The sequence below is a fragment of the Dama dama genome, chromosome 19, assembly GCF_033118175.1.
Source record: "Dama dama isolate Ldn47 chromosome 19, ASM3311817v1, whole genome shotgun sequence".
In the NCBI taxonomy this organism is placed as follows: Eukaryota; Metazoa; Chordata; class Mammalia; order Artiodactyla; family Cervidae; genus Dama; species Dama dama.
Window position 1 is genome coordinate 25370606 of NC_083699.1, and position 19818 is coordinate 25390423.

Genomic DNA, 19818 nt, shown 5'->3' on the forward strand with positions numbered 1-19818 from the left:
TGAGTGTAGCAAAGACTTAAGCAAAACACAACTTGAAACCACTTTTCACAACCAAAAAAGCTAGAATTTAATAATATCCAGCATAATAATACTTTGTTATTATCTTACATTTTATCTTTTTGTAATTGAAGTACGATGACCACTTAATATTATATTGTATGTACAACATACTGATTTGACATTTATATATATTATGACATGATGACTACAATAAGTCTAGTTACCATTTGTCACCATACATAGTTAATACAACATTACTGACTATATTCCCCATGCTACACATTAGCATCTTATCTTTCAAAAAAATTAAATATTCCTTCTCCCTGGTGTTTTATGGTTTTAGTATTTTGTTTCATTATATAAACTACAGGTAAAAAGTTATCACGTTATAGTTAAACTGCACTGAAGTTTATGAAAATAAGCTTATAAACATAAACTTCCCTCCCAGGTTATGTACATGAGGATACAACCATGTATTTTTGGTATTACAAGATGAACTCTTTCATTTACTTCACAAATACTTATTGTGCAATTATGTGTAAAAATAGCATAGTGTTGTTGAAGCTACTGAATAGAAGTCATGGCCTATTTTTATGCCTTAAGATCTTTATCTACCTTAGTTGTTAGATCTGTCCCCAGAATCTTGAGCCAATACCAATGACATTAACTCAGGAGTTCCAGCTCATGGGTGTGCTTCATGTGAAGTGATTTCATCCTCAACCCTTGCCTATCAGCTTCCTCAGATTATATAGAACCTTCCAGAAGGACATCCCCACACTGAAACAAAGCCATGACACCACTACCCCACTTCTGTTAGCATCAAGGATAAGGAGCAGTTGTGTCCAGACAGCCTCCCTGCTAGGAGAAGGAATTCCAGGAGAACCCAGAGTCCACCATCCTTCTGAAGGCTCCCAGGTATATACCCATATTTCTTATCTCCAGAAGCATGAGTCCCTCCATTAGTCATCTCTCATATTTCACTTCCTTAATGTTCTCATCCTCCTCCTTTCCTCCCAATCCCTCTCATTTCCCCATTTTGTACTTCCATGACCAATTCACTCCTTTAACTAGGTTCTGCTCATCCTTAGGAGTACAATTCAAATCTTCGAACTAGATAACACCTTACCTATTAGATGCCTCCATCACTACTTCCCTTTCTACTTCAAATCACTTATCATGTTTAACATTATTTGTTCAAGATTTGCCTTCCCATCTAGATTGTAAACGCTATGAGGGCAGAAATTATGTTTATCTCAGTCACACTATTATGCATTAGAATTTAACACAATAGCTGGCACATTACAGGAAGTCAATAGATATTTATGGAATAAAGGAAGAAAGAAAGAGGTGAACAGTGAGGAGAAACATGGTCCCACGTCAGACCTCTGAACATACTTTCTAAGAGAAACATCACAGTCATATGATGTTGGCCATACCTCAACTAGAGCATAAAGGTTATGTGGCTCTTCAGGGGTTGGCTGGCCTGGATGGATCCTAATCACCTTAGCTCATTATTGCTGCAAAGAAAAGTTCTGTGACTTCCAAAATTGTTGATGAATACAGTTGGACTTTTCTGTCCATGGGCTAGGGCACTGAGCCTCCAGACTTGCCTAGTGCCTTAGCGCATCCAAGGTCCTTTCATCTCAGATGTCCAAACTGATTCTTGTAACAACTCTCTGAAGTCCCTAACCATCTCAAAGTGTATTCATTCATTCAGTTCAGTTCAGTTCAGTCACTCAGTCATGTCTGACTCTTTGTGACCCCATGAACTGCAGCAGGACAGGCCTCCCTGTCCATCACCAACTCCTGGAGTTTACTCAAACTCATGCCCCTTGAGTCAGTGATGCCATCCAACCATCTCATCCTCTGTCACCCCTTTCTCCGCCCGACTTCAATCTTTCCCAGCATCCGAGTCTTTTCAAATGAGACAGCTCTTTGCATCCGGTGGCCAAAGTATTGGAGTTTCAGCTTCAACATCAGTCCATCCAATGAATACTCAAGACTGATTTCCTTTAGGATGGACTAGTTGTATCTCCTTGCAGTCCAAGAGACTCTCAAGAGTCTTTTCCTACACTACAGTCCAAAAGCGTCTATTCTTCGCTACTCAGCTTTCTTTACAGTGCAACTCTCACATCCATATATGACTACTGGAAAAACCATAGCCTTGACTAGATGGACCTTTGTTGGCGAAGTAATGTCTCTGCTTTTTAATATGCTGTCTAGGTTGGTCATAACATTTCTTCCAAGGAGTAAGCGTCTTTTAATTTCATGGCTGCAGTCACCATCTGCAGTGATTTTGGAAACCCCCAAAATAAAATCTGTCACTGTTTCCACTGTTTCTCCATCTCTTTGCCATGAAGTGATGGGACTGGATGCCATGATCTTTGTTTTCTGAATGTTGAGCTTTAAGCCAACTTTTTCACTCTCCTCTTTCACTATCATCAAGAGACTCTTTAGTTCATCTTCACTTTCTGCCATAAGGGTGGTGTCATCTGCATATCTGAGGTTATTGATATTTCTCCAAGCAATCTTGATTCCAGCTTGTGCTTCTTCCAGCCTAGCATTTCTCATGATGTACTCTGCATAGAAGTTAAATAAGCATGGTGACAATATACAACCTTGATGTATTCCTTTTCCTATTTGGAACCAGTCTGTTCCACGTCCAGTTCTAACTGTTGCTTCCTGACCTGCATACAGATTTCTCAGGAGGCAGGTCAGGTGGTCTGGTATTCCCACTTCTTTCAGAATTTTCTGCAGTTTGTTGTGATCCACACAATCAAAGGCTTTGGCATAGTCAGTAAAGCAGAAATAGATGTTTTTCTGGAACTCTCTTGCTTTTTTTGATAATCCAGTGGATGTTGGCAATTTGATCTCTGGTTCCTCTACCCTTTCCAAATCCAACTTGAACATCTGGAAGTTCACGGTTCACGTATTGCTGAAACCTGGCTTGGAGAATTTTGAGCATTACTTTACTAGTGTGTGAGATGAGTGCAGTTGTGTGGTAGTTTGAGTATTCTTTGGGATTGGAATGAAAACTGATCTTTTCCAGTCCTGTGGCTACTGCTGAGTTTTCCAAATTTGCTGGCATATTGAATGCAGCACTTTCACAGCATCATCTTTTAGGATTTGAAATAGCTCAAGTGGAATTCCATCACCTCCACTAGCTTTGTTCATAGTGATGCTTCCTAAGGCCCACTTGACTTTGCATTCCAGGATATCTGGCTCTAGGTGAGCGATCATACCATCATGTTTATCTGGGTCGTGAAGATCTTTTTTGTATAGTTCTTCTGTGTATTCTTGCCACCTCGTCTTAATATCTTTTGCTTCTGTTAGGTCCATACCATTTCTGTCCTTTATTGTGCCCATCTTTGCATGAAATGTTCCCTTGGTAACTCTGATTTTCTTGACGAGATCTCTAGTCTTTTGAATAAGTGTCTCGGGTCTTTCACTGGCTCACAGGTATATTGTTCTTCTGCTGTGACCTGCAGGGTTTCTGTAAAAGAGTCAGACCCAGCTGAACAAGTCAGACCCATTCTATTGTTCTATATTTAACTTCTTTTAAAAAAATCTTAAAAACATCCTTTCTATCCTTCTTTGTCTTATGATACACCAGGGCTTAAAGAACACTTAGAAGATTAGGCTCATGTGGAGAATCCTCATGGTGCCAAGTGAAACAAGACCACCTTCTGTCCTTTCCTCAGGCCTTTGAGGAGCTGGAGCTACACAGGAAACCACTGAAGAGGCCCTGAAGTCAGTTCACTGGCCCTGAGCTTCAGGGCCTTGATCTATAACGGGGTTTCATCTGCCTGAACAGCTGCAGTCTTCCTTTGACCAGCTGCCCAGGCCATATGATATGCTTGACGCTTCCTGCAATATAAAATTGCACCAGGGGCCCTCGAGTGATCTGGGAGGCCCTGATGATTTATCTAGGATGGCCTGGGAGTTGTCCAGGGCTGTCTAGTGTCAAATTTGCTGAGGAGGCTGCCACAGCACCACTCTGGTTCCAAGACTCTTGTTCACAGGGTCAGAGCTGCTTCAATGACTCTGGACACTAATCCTTCCAAGGGACTGGAGAGGCAAGGATTCCCTTAGGTTTCCGATCCAGAGTAGGGGCAAAAAAGAGGTAAGCTGTGAAGGGGAGCTCAGCTGGCAGAGAGAGGCAGAGGGAAGGTAAGCAAGGTCAGGGCATGGAAAGTGGCAATTGTTGCCATAAACCTGTCACTCGGCATCATTAGCTTCCTTCAGTGTTAGCTTTCTTTTTTTCAATTATTTTTTGAGATTATTTTCCATTATAGGTTATTACAAGGTATTGACTATAGTTCCCCATGCTGTAGAGTAAACCTCTGTTGCTTGTTGCATATCTACTTTTTTAAAATAAGAAACGTAGCATTCTATTCATACTAAGTCAAACAAGTAGAATCAAAATGTCATAAATTTTTTAGTTAGGCAAACTCATGTTTTCTAAAATATATATAAAAATTATTTATGTGTTTGTGTGCTTAATCGTTCAGTTGGGTCTGACTGTTTTGCAGAAACCCTGCAGGTCACAGCAGAAGAACAATATACCTGTGAGCCAGTGAAAGACCTGAGACACTTATTCAAAAGACAGGTACCGTCAATAGAGAAGTAGAACGATGTAGTAGGTTGCCTCCTATGTAAAGTCTTAATGGGGCTTGGGGCCTCTCTTGTTTCCTTGGCTAATGTGGTTCTGGACAATTGTCTGGCCCTTGGTTGTCTTCTGGCAGAACAAGGCAGAGTTTGTACATAACTCATACTTCCTGCTGCACTTGGATCAATGTGACAGGACAGTCACACACTAACTAACTAAAAGTCACTCAATCATGTCTGACTCTTTGAGACCCCAAAGAGCCATCAAGCTCCTCTGTTCATGGAATTCTCCAGGCAAGAATACTGGAGTGGGTAGCCGTTGCCTTCTCTAGGGAATCTTCTCAACCCAGGGATTGAACCCACATCTCTTGCATCTCCTGCATTGCAGGCGGATTTTTTTACCACTGAGCTACCAAGGAATCCCCATATGTATGTATACAAAAGTTTTTCTGCTACTCTTGATAAAGGCATGAGAAAGAACATCAAAAAAAAAAAAAAAAAGAGCTGGAAAAATTGGAAAACATGAACTATATGAAATGGGAGCACTGAATATAAAATATAAAAAGTGAAACAAACTAGCTGAAAGTATTTAATCATCAAATAGTTCAGTTGTTTTTAAACATGACTGTTCATTAGAAACATATCTGGAGCTTTGGAGAGAAAAAAACAATACCTGGGCATTTGTATTTTTCAAAAAATTCCAAGGTAATTCTGATATGCATCGGGATTTTAAAAAGTGATTACAAGTTTTTCTATTAAATGGTAGTTTTGATGATACAGAATTCTATTATTTTTTGGTTGATCAATCATGATACAATGGCATTAAGTGGGTAATAGTTACATAATCACAATAATAAAAGAAGTTTATCAGTTTTCACAATCAATAGCCAGACAAAAAATAAAAGATAATTATAATTGTAAGTCATAGTGGGAATATGATTAACTTAACAATATAAAATAATTACATACAATTGAGGGGTCAAGCAGAGTGATGTGGTAAGTGGAAGTGCATACATGCACATGTTTTCATCCACCCAGCCAGTCTATGTCTTTTGGTTGGTGCATTTACATTTACATTTAAGGTAATTATCAATATGTACAATCCTATTATCATTTTATTAATAGCTTTGGGTTTATTTTCTGTACGTCTTTTCCTTCTCCTGTGTTTCCTGCCTAGAGAAGTTCCTTTAACATTTGTCGTAAAGCTGGTTTGGTGGTGTTGAATTCTCTTAATTTTTGCTTGTCTGGAAAGCTTTTGATTTCTCCACCAAATCTGAATGAGAGTCTTCCTGCTGGGCAGAGTATTCTTGCTTGTAGGTTCTCCCCCTTCATCACTTTAAATATATTGTGTCATTCCCTTCTGGCTTGTAGAGCTTCTATGGAGAAATCAGCTGATAACCTGATGGGAGTTCCCTTGTATGATATTTGTCATTTTTCCCTTGATGCTTTCAGAATTTTATCTTTGTCTTTAATTTTTGTCAGTTTGATTACTATGTGTACTGGGGTGTTCCTACTTGGGTTTATCCTACCTGGGACTCTGTGCTTCCTGGAATTGGTTGACTATTTCTTTCCCATGTTAGGGAAGTTTTCAACTATTACCTCTTCAAATATTTTCTCAGATCCTTTCTCTCTCTCTTCTCCTTCTGGGACCCCTATAATGCAAATGTTGGTGTGTTTAATGTTGTCCCAGAGGTCTCGTAGGCTGTCTTCATTTTTTTTTTCCATTATTTTTTCTATATTCTGTTCTGCAGCAGTGAGTTCCACCACTCTGTCCTCCAAGTCACTTATCCATTCTTCTGCCTTAGTTATTCTGCTATTGATTCCTTTTAGGCTATTTTTCATCTCTGTTTGTTCTTTAGTTCTCCTAGGTCTTTGGTAAACATTTCTTGTTTCGTCTCCATTCTGTTTCTGAGATCCTGGATCATCTTTACCATCATTATTCTGAAGCTTATCTCCACTTCATTTAGTTGTTTTTCTGGGGTTTTATATTATTGGCCTTTCATCTGGGATACAACTCTGCTTTTTCATCCTGATTAACTTTCTGTAATGTAGTTTTCTTTCTAGCTGCTATGGGATTGTAGTTCTTCTTGCTTCTTCTATCTGCCCTCTGGTGGATGAGGCTAAGAGATTTCTGTAAGCTTCTTGATGGGAGGGACAGGGTGGGAAAAGCTAGGTCTTGCTCTGGTGGGCAGGGCCTTGCTCAGTAAAGCTTTAGTCCAACTATATGCTGATGGGTGGGACTGTACTCCCTCCCTGGTAGTTGTGCCTGAGGCAACCCAGTCCTGGAGTCTACCATACAGGCTCTATGGTAGGGTTAATAGTGACCTCCAAGAGGGTCTATGCCAAGGGGGACCTTCCAGGACTGCCGCTGCCAGTGCCCCATCCCTGTGGTAAGCCCCTGCTGATCCAGCCTCCACAGGAGACCCTCCAACACTAGAAGGTGTTTTGATTCAGTTTCCTGTGGGGTCATTGCTCCTTCCTTCTGGGTATTGGTGCACACAAGATTTTTTTGCACCCTTTCCAAGACTGGAGTCTCTGTTTCCCCACGTCCTGTGAAAGTCCCGTAATCAAATCCCACTGAACCTCAGGGTCAGATTCCCTGAGGATTCCCAGTCCCTTTGTCAGATTCCCAGGCTGGGAAGCCTGATATGGGGCTCAGAACCTTCACAACAGTGGGAGAACTTTTTTGGTATTATTGTTCTCCAGTTTGTAGGTCACACACCTGGCAGTTATGGGACTTGATCTTATCCTGATTGTACCCCTCCTACTATCTCAACTGTGGCTTCTTCTTTGTCTTTGGATGTGGGGTATCTCTTTTTGGTGGGTTCCAGCGCCCTCCTGTCTGTGGTTGTTCAACAGTTATTTGTGATTTTGATGCTCTCACATGAGGAGATGAGCACACATCCTTCTATTCCACCATCTTGAACCAGAAGCACTTCAATGTTAGTTTGATTCTAGCTCAAAGAAGCATAGGAACCAGAGGTGTGATTCCACCTGATTTATTCTATTCTTCCCTCCACCTATGTGACTTCACGCAGGTTACTTAACTTTATGGACCTCAAATTCCTCATCTATGAGGAAAATTATCAAAATACTTATTTTGGATGACTTTTACGAGAGCTAAGCAAAACTCTTTACTCATTCATTCCATAAAGAGGTATTAAATGCTCTTCTGGTGTTATGTGACTAATCTTCAACATGTGTTTGTTTTTTCTTGGAAGGGGGGCTGGGGTAGGGGAGGGGCTTGTCCCATACCTCCATCGAGCAGTGCACCAGACATCAGTTGGGTGTCTAACAGTTCAACTCAATTCTGAGAGTATCTATGGAAATAGCATCAGATTCCACAGATTAAGGGATCAACATTTGTTCTCTGTGGTTCAGTCAGTAAAGAATCTGCCTGCAATGCAGGAGACCACCTGAAATGCAGGAGACCTGGGTTCAATGCCTGGGTCAGGTTGGGAAGATCCCCTGGAGAAGGAAATGGCAACCCACTCCAGTATTATTGCCTAGAAAATGCCATGGACAGGGAAGCCTGGTGAGCTACAGTCCATGGGGTCACAAAGAGTTGGACACAACTCAGTGACTAAACCACCACCTACAAAACTGTAGGATTCCCCCCTACTTCAGACATCACACACAAGCCCAAGTAATCACCTATGCTTCTCAGCAAGTTATAGACCGGAGGTTCCAACAATCCCCTCCAACACAGGCTGCCAACCCCAAGTCCAAGTACTTCTGACCACCTGGCTATAAATCAGAGGGTTCCACGACTTCCTCCTCAGGCTCAATTAATTTGCTAGAGTGGCTCACAGAACTCAGAGAAAGGTTTTGCTCTCTAGGTTACTGATTTATTATAAAAGGATACAACTTGGGAACAGCCAGAAGGAAGAGATATAAAGGGCAAGGTACATGGGAAGGGTTCAGAGTTTCCATGTCCTCTCAAAGGTGTACCACTCTCCCATCTACATGTGTTCACCAAGTGGAAGCTTTCTGAACCCTGTCCTTTGGGTTTTCATGGAAGATTCATTACATAGGTATGACTGATTAAATCACTGGCCACTGGCAATTGATTCAGCCTCCAGCCCCTCTCCCCTCCTCAGAGACCAGGGTGTAGGAAAGTTCCAGCCCTCTAATCACATGGTTGGTTCTCCTGGCAATCAGTATCCCCATCCTTAGGTGCTTCCAAAGATCATCTCATTCACAAAACAAAGACATCTTTAATACTCTGAATACAGGACATTTCAAGGATCTGGGGAGCTGTGAACCAGGAACTTTGGATGAAGACCAAGTACATATGAAAAATATATATTTGGTTATCTGTATGACGAAACATATATTTCTAAAAGTCACAATATCATAAATGTCCTCTATCTTCCAGGGACAATTCCAGACACTAATGATCAGCTATGAGCAAAGCAGACAACCATCCCTAAAATCTCTGCCTTCACAAAATTTACATCTTTTATTTCTACCTAATACAATAAACACATAATAAGTTATATATATGGTCTGTCAGTCCACTGATAATTGGAGATAGTTTTGAAAATGTGGAGAATTTTAATTGATAATTTTGGAGAAAAATAGAAGAAAAGTGGACTGAAATTTTAGGGGTGTGAACAAAGGCCTTGTTGAAAGGATAATATTTGGACAAAGATCTGAAGGAGGAGAAACAGTGTACACATAGCACCTGCACATGTCTGCCACGGAACACCATGATTTTTGTGTTACTACAATCACTGATGTTGTTAAAACTATTTTTCACATTCTTCAGTTCAGTTCAGTTCAGTCACTCAATCGTGTCCAACTCTTTGTGACCCCATAAAATGCAGCACACTAGGCTTCCCTGTCCATCACCATCTCCTGGAGAATACTCAAACTCATGTCCATTGAGTCAGTGATGCTATCCATCTCATCTTCTGTCATCCCCTTCTCCTCCAGCCTTCAATCTTTCCCAGCATCAGGGTCTTTTCCAATGAATAAGTTCTTCCCATCAGGTGGCCAAATTATTGGAGTTTCAGCTTCAGCATCAGTCCTTCCAATGAATATTCAGGACTGATTGCCGTTAGGATGGACTGGTTGGATCTCCTTGCAGTCCAAGGGACTCTTAAGACTTTTCCAACACCACAATTCAAAAACACCAATTCTTCAGCACTCCACTATCTTTACAGTCCAACTCTCACATCCATACATGACTACTGGAAAAACCATAGCTTTGACTAGACTGACCTTTATGGCAAAGGGATGTCTCTGCTTTTTAATATGCTATCTAGGTTGATCATAGCTTTTCTTCCAAGGGACAAGTGTCTTTTAATTTCATGGCTGCAGTCACCATCTGCAGTGATTTTGGAGCCCCCCAAAATAAAGTCTGTCACTGCTTTCTTTCTTTCCCCATCTATTTGCCATGAAGTGATGGGACCAGATGCCATGATCTTAGTTTTCTGAATGTTGAGCTTTAAGCCAACTTCTTCACTCTCCTTTTCCACTTTCATCAAGATGCTCTTTAGTTCTTCTTTGCTTTCTCCCATAAGGGTGGTGTTATCTGCATATCTGACGTTATTGATATTTCTCCAAGCAATCTTGATTCCAGCTTGTGCTTCAGTCCAGCGTTTCTCATGATGTACTCTGCATATAAGTTAAATAAGCAGGGTGACAATATACAGCCTTGACGTACTCCTTTCCCAATTTGGAACCAATCTGTTGTTCCATGACCAGTTCTAACTGCTGCTTCCTGACCTGCATACAGATTTCTCAAGAGGCAGGTCAGATGGTCTGGTATTCCCATCTCTTTCAGAATTTTCCACAGTTTATTGTGATCCACACAGTCAAAGGCTTTGGCATAGTCAATAAAGCAGAAGTAGATATTTTTCTGGAACTCTCTTGCTTTTTCAATGATCCAGTGGATGTTGGCAATTTGATCTCTGGTTCCTCCGCCTTTTGCAAATCCACCTTGAACATCTGGAAGTTCATGGTTCATGTACTGTTGAAGTTTGGCTTGGAGAATTTTCAGCATTACTTTGCTAGCGTGTGAGATGAGTGCAATTGTGCAATAGTTTGAGCATTCTTTGGCATTGCCTTTCTTTGGGCACATTCTTCTTAGATTCCCAGAAAAACAGCTAATACAGAACTGGTAGAAGCAACTCAAAACACTGATATTAATACTAATAATGATAATAATAGGCTATACTAAGAATAGGTCTGAGTTATAGAACCTAACTCCAGGAGAATACCTTTTCCAACTCTTGGATGTAGAAGAGATTCTCTTAAAGTGTTTATTGGTTTTTAGATATAAAAGGCAGTAATCAAACTATATACTATAGATAACTGATTGCATATTTCTCTCAAAATCTCAGTAAATTCCTTTTCCAGAAGTTTCTAAAACTAAAGTAAAAAAAGATAATTTGAGGCATTATAAAGCTAGTTCAAGAAATTCTACGTTACATCAGAGATCATTTTTTGTGACCTCGGGAAGATCAGTTCACCTCTCCGGACTTTAAATTTAGATTTTATCACTTGTGAAATAAAGTAACTAGATAGTTACTTAGGATCCTTTCTTAAATTTTCTCATATGAGAATTATTAATTACTTACTCAATGGAGACAATGACAGCATTCAATTCCTCAGCCATGGCTGTGCACAGTTCATCATAATACCTGATTTCTAAAAGAGACAAGAGAGCAATCACTCACTATAAAGAAGTCTACTTAATACTGTCCATTGTTAAATTCTGCTAACTGTGGACTGTTTTAGACTCAGACTTCAGTTATTAATAGTAAGAACAATAAAAAGTAAATATGAACATACATCTCATTAACAGAGTTACAAGTACAAATACAAAAGAATTAACCTGGTTTCTGATAAAATGCAATTGCTATAAAACAACAGGAAATCCATACTAGATTACCTTCAAATGTGTTTTTAACTAAAAATTTCTTTCATAATCATCTATATAAAGTACATTAGATTCATTCTGATTTTGTAATTCTTCAAAGAGGTATGCCTTTCCAAAAATTATAGTGAATAAGCAGTTCCTCCTTAGAACCAAAAAATTTTCTTTTAATACCCTCGTTTGCTGTGATTCAGAAAAGTCACCAATTTGAAGACTATGGTATTCTGTTTAAACCAACATATAACAAATAGAGTTTTAGGAAGTCTTAGCATTTCTTAGAAAGAGAATCCAAAAGTTTTTATATATTTTAATATGTAAAACTTTAATCCCTTAGCTGTTCTTTGGATATATTAATAGTCTTACATTAAGTGCTAGATTGTCTCAACAGAAAGCCAAAAAATACCTTATTTATAGACTTTCCAAGGCAGTATTAGAACCAGAAGTTCAATAACTACATAAACAGTTGCATATCTCCTCCAGACTGAGCCTTTCCTCTCTGACGGGACTGATGAGTCAAAACTGTGTGGAAAAGGCTAGGCTGACTCATAATCCATACCATTCCTGGCACTTCCACATCCTGGCCTCTGGTGTACTGTCTCTCCTGGCAAGCGTCCAACGCCTCAGACGCAATCTTTTCTAGGGCAGAGACTCTGTTTTACTCATTTTTGTTTCCCCATCATCCAGCACACATTATAGTAACCAAAGGTCCAGGTTTGCATACAACTGTTTGAGGTTTTGTACCCAAAGTCCTATATCCCAGGAAACCTCTTGACCCTGGGCAGACCTACATATTCAGTAATCTCTGTTGGAAATGTGAACAAATCAATGAATAAAATAACAAATGATGAATATGGAGTTAAATGAAATGAGATTACTAGAGAAAGTTACACTTTTTGGCCTTTGTCACATTTTTTTTTTTAAAGACAAACCAGAACAAGTTGCCTTTGCCTTTTTTTCAAAAAACTTTACTGTTATTTATTTGTTTCGCTTCCTTAGTGACTCAGCCAGTAAAGTGACTCGCCTGCAAAGGAGGCGACCCAGAATCAATCCCTGAGTTGGGAAGATCCCCTGGAGAAGGGTATGGCAACCCACTCCAGTATTCTGGCCTGGAATTCCATGGACACAGAAGCCTGGTAGGCCACAGTTCATGGGGCTGCAAAGAGTTGGACATAACTGAGTGACTAAAAACAACAACATTTATTTATTTGGCTGCACTGGATTTTAACTGTGGCATGTTGCAGCATGTGGGATCTAGTTCCCTGAAGCTAGGCGCCCTGTATTGGCAGTGTGGAGTCTTAGCTACTGGACCACCAAGGAAGTCCCACCATAGCCTTTAAACTTAATGGATGAAAATAATCTCTAGGCTGAAGATAAGAAAGTAGCTCCATAATAATTATGAGCAGAGGTAAGGCCCTTATCTCTCCTCCTTAGTATGCTTTTCACTGGCTGCTCCACTTGGCTGCCTGCCATTTTTAATGTGTATTCTGCTCAAGAAAGTTATCCAATGCTAAAGAGAATGTTCTTGAATTTTTCAAGGTCATTTCCTTTTAACTGGGGCATACATTTAATATTTTCATCTTTGGTTTCATAAGCAGATAAAATGTTGATGAGTTAACATGTATACACAGAAATCCTTGTTCTATTTCATAGAAAGATGTCTTCAAAACACAAGTTAGTCTAGAGCTACAGATACCTGCCTCATATTCTGGCCCAACTTTACCTTGTTTGAGTATAGAAAGCAACTTCAGTACTTCACAATAAGTTAGTGTATGATTTAGATTACAGGAAATATTTTCAAAACAGTCTGCCTGAATTAACAAACAAACAGGCAAAACTCTTGGTGTGGGGTAGCTATACAACTAATCATCCAAACCAGGAACCTTTCAAGAATGGAAAGTGGGGAGGAGGGGATGCTATGAATAACTTTGCTGGGATGGTAGGGATAACTGGGACTGCCAGGGGGACCAAGTCCAGTGGTCCCTTCTCCTTACCCAGTAAGAAAGTCAACCCAGTCATATATCTGCCAGGGCCAGCCACAACCCCAAACAACCTAAAGGTGAGGACATACTTGCGCTTGCCAAGGCCCAGCCTCCTCCATGGATATAAACAACACTGCGTTTCAGAGGCTCTTCTGGCTTTGGAGGGCCTTCAAACACTCTGACTTCCACACCATCAAAGTCAGTGTCAGTCACCTTCACCCGAGCAGACGACCATGCGCTTTTCTTGCCAAAAGAAACGATGATGAAGTTCAGCGCGAGCAGATGATGACTGAGGCCCAGGTAGTGTATCAAGTTGCTCTGGAGGATGAGGGGGGAATGAGAGAGAGGGTGCGTCAGCTTTGTCGTCACCTGAGCCACACTCACCGACCCTCAGCATTTGAATTCTTACATGCAATTGCCACTACCCTTGAGGACTCACTGGCCACTTTCAATAAAATAACACAGTGTCTCTATCTTTCATTCCTTGAGCTTCCAGAGTATTTTCTTATATGAGATCTTCTTTGATCTTCAGATAATCTCTGAGAGGGAAATGTGTCACTAGTCTTGTTTTATCAAGCAGGCTTAGAAATTAGCTGAATGTGCCCATCTTGCTGGTTAACTGGAAGTTCTGCAACTCAAACCTGGGAACTGTGAATTCCAGTTTTTAGTCCCTTTCTTCACCCTAAATTAGCACATCACATTTCCAATAACATATGAGGAGTGAAGGAAGAATACTTTATTTGAATACACATAAAAGAGAGGAAGTTTTATATTTACTGTTAAGTATTAGAAATTTTTTTAAGCTTATATATTTAAGTGTGATTGTTTTGAGAGCAGGAGAAAGGAATGAGTGTGTGAGGGAGAAGAAGCAGAGTTGGCTGCAGCCCTGGAGTTTGGAAGCAGAGCAGCTCAGACATAACCAGGAACTTTGCAGAAATGTGCAAAGAACATGCAGCCTGTTGTCTCTTCCCCCTTTAAGCTCTGAGACCATCGAGTTCTGCATTAAGAGTTCACAGGAAGTTATCTGGTTGGAAAGGAGACCCAGGCTAACCACCCAGCAAAGACCCTGAAGAGTGCACTCCCTCTTTCTGCTTCTCATACAAGCTCTTCCTATTGAGTACACTTATAAAACTAACCTCCCTGCAAGATCTACAGGCCATGTTACAAAGTCAGAAAATTGGAAGCCATCTGGAAGCCAGTGACTAGTCAAGCTAGAGAGGCTCAGAAGTGTCACAGAAGTGTCACCTTCCTGGCACAGGAGCATGAACTCAGATACTGTATCTCCTAGTGGCTCTCAAACTTGACGGGGAGCAGATGAAGAGTAACAGTGTGCTTCTGTAGAATATGAAACAGAACACTGATGATTAGTGAAATATTTAATGCCATCATAAGATCAAGAAGACAATGTCACTAGTAGAAATAAGAGCTCTGTAATCTGTAATCCACCATAATACAGCTTCCCAGCACACACATGGAGCACACTGTTATGCCTTGAAGAGGACACAGATGTGCTATGACACTGATCCTCTCTGTCTCTGGGCAGCCAAGTTCCTGAGCCATTTACCCCACTGTCTCATATAAAATATTATTACTGTATACATATACCCTGCCGTGAAAAGAGCTGGAAAGACTGCATTATAGAACAATTAGCCAGTGTTCATGAAAAGCAAGAACCAGAAGCAATTTATCTAACCATGAACAGTTTTTCCAGCAATCTCATTACTATCTAGTGGCTGCCAATATATGCAACAGCAAAGCAAATGAGTATTAATAAAATAACTCAATTTCAGTATGTATCAATCAACCAATTTATCGAAAAAGTTAAAACAACTTTTACTGTTCTTGATATGAAACAAACAAATGTGTTTGTGCACACACACACATATACAGAGGAGTCTAATCATAAGATTAAAGGTTTAAAGTCTTTGGCAAATTAGGAAGAGGTAATCATCATTTGAGTTTTTTGTAACACATCAGTCTAATGTGGGAACATGGAGATGCACTGGGGCCTAGTTGAGAATCTCTGTATTCACTAAAATTTCTAGACTTCACACAATAAACCCTTGTGAATTAACAGAAAACACACAAGATCAATTCTATTTCTCACAGCCAAAGTAGCTCAATAGGCATGAAATAATAAAATATGAGCAAAGAAATGGCAGGCTTGACTCAGTTACTTTATGGACTACATTTTTTGCTTTTGCTAAATGAAGACTTTATTAAATATTTAAAACAAATTATATGAGTTTCTTCAAGTAAAGGAAAGCTGTAAAACAAGTGAACTGTCTTTACAAAACAGTAAGATTACAGTAGATTATTCATTTTACACAGAATCCACTCCAGGTTCCCCTTATGTATTGCATGCAGACTTATCTCAATCTGCCCATACCTTTCCTAAAGCACTTCTGCTGTATTAGCTTACTATTACTGACATTAATGGGATTTCTGAACAACTATCTGCATTGTTTTACAACATTGACAAGGGACAAAAATGCTCATTGGAGAAGGGACAGTTTGTTTATGAAGGAGAAAAAGGTAAATAGATGCATGTAAGAAAGGCTAGGTGGGTGTTAAAACTGTGCTAATATTTGGAATTCATTGATAAATGTGAGAATGAAAAATAATTATCCTACAGATAAGAGTGAGTTTGTTTCAAAATTTGAAAATAGAGAAAATCAAATAGCAATCTGTCATTAACCAATTTATTATTACTATTATTAATAATAGTTATTACTGCCTGAGTGCCTATAGTGTGAGGAGAGGTTGTTGCATTCTGGCTACAGTTCTATTATTTTCCTCCTTCTGAGGAAGAGAGAAAAGAAGCTGAGAGACTAACCAGTATAGAAGCTGGATTCCGGGAACTGTGAGAGGGCTGCAGGACATACAGAATTACCCTAGAGATGCTTGTTGAGAACAGTGTGCATCCAGGAAGCTGCTCTGAAAACTATCCAGGATAGGATGACATTCACCTGTGTATGTGATATCGTGTGGCAACTGTCCAGCAAATAAAATCAGTAGCCAAGCCTTTCTGTAGTTGTTACCTCAAGGAAGGAATATGAGAACAAATAGCAAACAAACAGGAGTGTTTTTCTGCTTTTAATTTTCAAAAGCTTACATCCTTTGGAAAATTAAAACAAAAAACAGACATTGATTTAGAAGATTACATGATGAATAAGAAGTCGCCTGAATAGAAAGTGAATCTCCAAGCTAGGTGGTGGGAGATGTAAGGAAAAAGTATTGAAGATGAAATGAGGAATGTAAGGATTGATATCTGAGATTCAACGAAGAAAGAATCTTGGGACACAGAAACCCTCAGATATGTCTACGGAATCTGAGAGCAATAGACATGTGTCTCATGCCCAAGACAGAACCCTGGAAAAAGGCAAGACTCTTGGGAAGACTGACTTCAGGATATGTCTAGGAAGGTGGTGCCTCAAATGACCTCAAAGAGCTCCTTGGGCTCCAGCTGGTGCAGGAGCAGCAGAACAATTCCATGTGCCCAAAAGGCACAAAAATAGCAAGGTTGCATGAATGTCTTGCAGATGTGTCTGAGACAACTTCTCCATTATCCATGGCCCATGACACATTCTCAAGGGTCCAACAGGAATAGAAGAAAGCATTAGTAGATCTGAAAGGCTTTCATAAATAAGAACAAAGGATATCCCAGGGCAATTTGTAGGAACCAAACACCAAGGACCAGGTGGAACAGGAATGTGGGCTGAGGATGTGTACCCAGATGCCTTCCCCCACCACCCAATTATGCCTCAATATATAAAACACCCCAAAACCTGAAAGAAAACAGTGATGGTGGAATACCTAAATTCATTGGAATTTCTACCTAAAGAATGAACATGACTGAGCGACTGAACTGAACTGAACTGAAAGAATGAAGGCTTGAAATATAGATCAAGTTATACTTCTTGCATTCTTAAGTTCATAAAATGATATTCACATCCACCCAAGAGATATTCTCAAGTTGTTGTTTCCTGAAACCGTTTTAGAAGTAGCTGGAAAACTCCAGTAGCACAAAGAAGCATTCCAAGTGCTAAGAGTTTCACGGGTTGTGAATTGACCCAGTCTCGGCTAGCTTAAGTACCCTAAGGCAATGCTAGAGGTCTTAAAACTTGTGGCATAACTATTCCAGAATCTAGAAAGGAATTCTGCCTGAGGAGGTGGAGATACCCATTACACCTTAGTAGAATCAGATATGCAAAATATTTTGGCCACTGGTTCCCTACCTGGGTCTGATGACCAAAGGTCAGAGGACAAGCAAAAATCAAAGGAAGTCAAGCAAAAACTATATTCTGCTTAAATTATACTCTGTTCATTTTTGTGTTTATGAATGGGCTTGTTCTCTGCTAATTCATTCATTATACGAATAAGAAAATATATTCAATGGATAGGGAAACTTAAGGGGGAGAAAAAGACAATCTTCTGGAGCTTAGAGAAATAGAAGAGAACCAAGAACTGTAAATGAATAGCTGATGTTAGTTAGTTAAGTAATACAAGTTTAATAAGAGAAACCTAGATAAAGGGTTGCACAAGCCCAGAGATGGAAGGAATTACCTGCACCTCTTCTTAGCGAGATGAAATTCAGTAAGGCATTTATTTTGAACTGTGCCTTAATAGAAGATGAAGGGGCTTCCCAGGTGGCTCAGTGGTAAAGAATCCACCTGCCAATGCAGGAGATTTGGGTTTAATCCTTGGGTTGGGGAGATCCCCTGGAGAATGAAATGGCAACCCACTAAAGCATTCTTGCCTGAGAAAATCCCATGGAGAGAGGAGGCTGGCAGGACCCAGTCCATAGGGTGCAAAGAGTCAGACATGATTGAGTGCACACACACAGAAGATGAAGTGTGAAGAGCAAGGAAAAGGATAGGAAACCAAGATGCCAAAGTGTTAGACAAATGCCTATGGGAAGAAAATGTAAACAAGGGAAGTGGAGGCATGCAGAGCATGGCAATAGAAGGCTCAATGTAAGAGGAATGTCAGTGTCAGGTTTTATTTTCTTGGGGTTCAAAATCACTGCTGACAGTGACTTCAGCCATGAAATTAAAAAATGTTTGCTTCTTGGATGAAAAACTATGACAAACCAAGACAGTATATTAAAAAGCAAAGACATTACTTTGCTGACAAAGGTCCATATAGTCAAAGCTATGACTTTTCCAGTTGTCAAGTATGGATGTGAAAGCTGGACCATAAAGAAGGCTGAGTGCTGAAAAACAGATGCTTTTGAATTGTGGTGTTGGAGAAGACTGCTGAGATTCTTGGACTGCAAGGAAATCCAACCAGTCAATCCTAAAGGAAATCAACGCTGAATATTCATTGGAAGGACAGATGCTGAAGCTCCAATACTTTGGCCACGTCATGCAAAATGTCAACTCACTGGAAAAGACCCTGATACTGGGAAAGACTGAGGGCAAAAGAAGAGGGCAGCAGAGGACTCAATGGACATGAATTCGAGCAAACTTCAGGAGACAGTAAAGGACAGGGAAGCCTGCCATGCTGTAGTCCATGGGGTCGCAAAGAGTCAGACATGACTTAGAGACTGAACAACACCAAGAGTCATGTCAAACACCAAAGTCAGTAGCAGAGACTCCACAGTGATGCCTGGGTTAAAAGCCCAGCTCCCCAACCACCAGCAGTGGGATCTCAGGCAAGTTACTAATCCTCTCTGTGCTTCAATTTCTCATATATAAAACAGAAATAATAATACTAATTGGTTGAAAAGACTGCTGTAACGCTTAAAAAAGTAAAAACAGGTACTAGAATAGTACCTGGCATATACTAAGCCTTCTACTGTTATTGTCACATCGCTGATCTGGAAGATCCTGCATGAGGAAACGTGAGCCCAGGGATAGACAGCCCCATGCTTCCAGGGAAACGGAGATGATCGTTTTTTACCCATTACATAATTTGTTATTAGGGACCACAATGATTACCAAGTTCTGAAATTATTACAGGTTAAAAAGATGTAAAATTGTTATCTCTAAAAAGTTCATTTGTATGCTCATGTCAAAGTGGGAGGAAGAGGTGGGGAAAAGTCCTAGTACACTCCACACACATCAATAACTCAGTGTGTGATCAAATTTCAACACAAATCAAACACATTAGATACTTAGAGCATCTATTATAACTCACTACCTGCTTCATTTCTCACATTCAAGAGTTTGTATTCCACACAAGTGGTTCTCCAACTTTTCTAGTGACGGCCATTTCACCCTGTCAAGCAGTTTTCTAATTCTCCTCTCCAGAGTCTGCCTTTTTCCTGCCTGTTATAGGACAACAACTTCATAGAACAAACTTATCTGCATGACCATAAAGTCACATTTAAAAGAAAATTTA

At 40.0% G+C, this 19818-nt stretch overlaps 1 protein-coding gene across 1 annotated transcript in view; it reads right to left on the reverse strand.

Annotated features, from left to right (window-relative positions):
- NCEH1 (neutral cholesterol ester hydrolase 1) overlaps nucleotides 1-19818 on the reverse strand; it is a 67682-nt gene that overhangs the window by 12079 nt on the left and 35785 nt on the right. Inside the window, exons 2-3 of the mRNA XM_061168349.1 lie at nucleotides 13563-13791; nucleotides 11196-11265 (exon numbers count right to left, since the gene is read on the reverse strand). Coding sequence (XP_061024332.1) covers nucleotides 11196-11265; nucleotides 13563-13791 — 299 coding nt within the window. The remainder of the gene's footprint in view (nucleotides 1-11195; nucleotides 11266-13562; nucleotides 13792-19818) is intronic.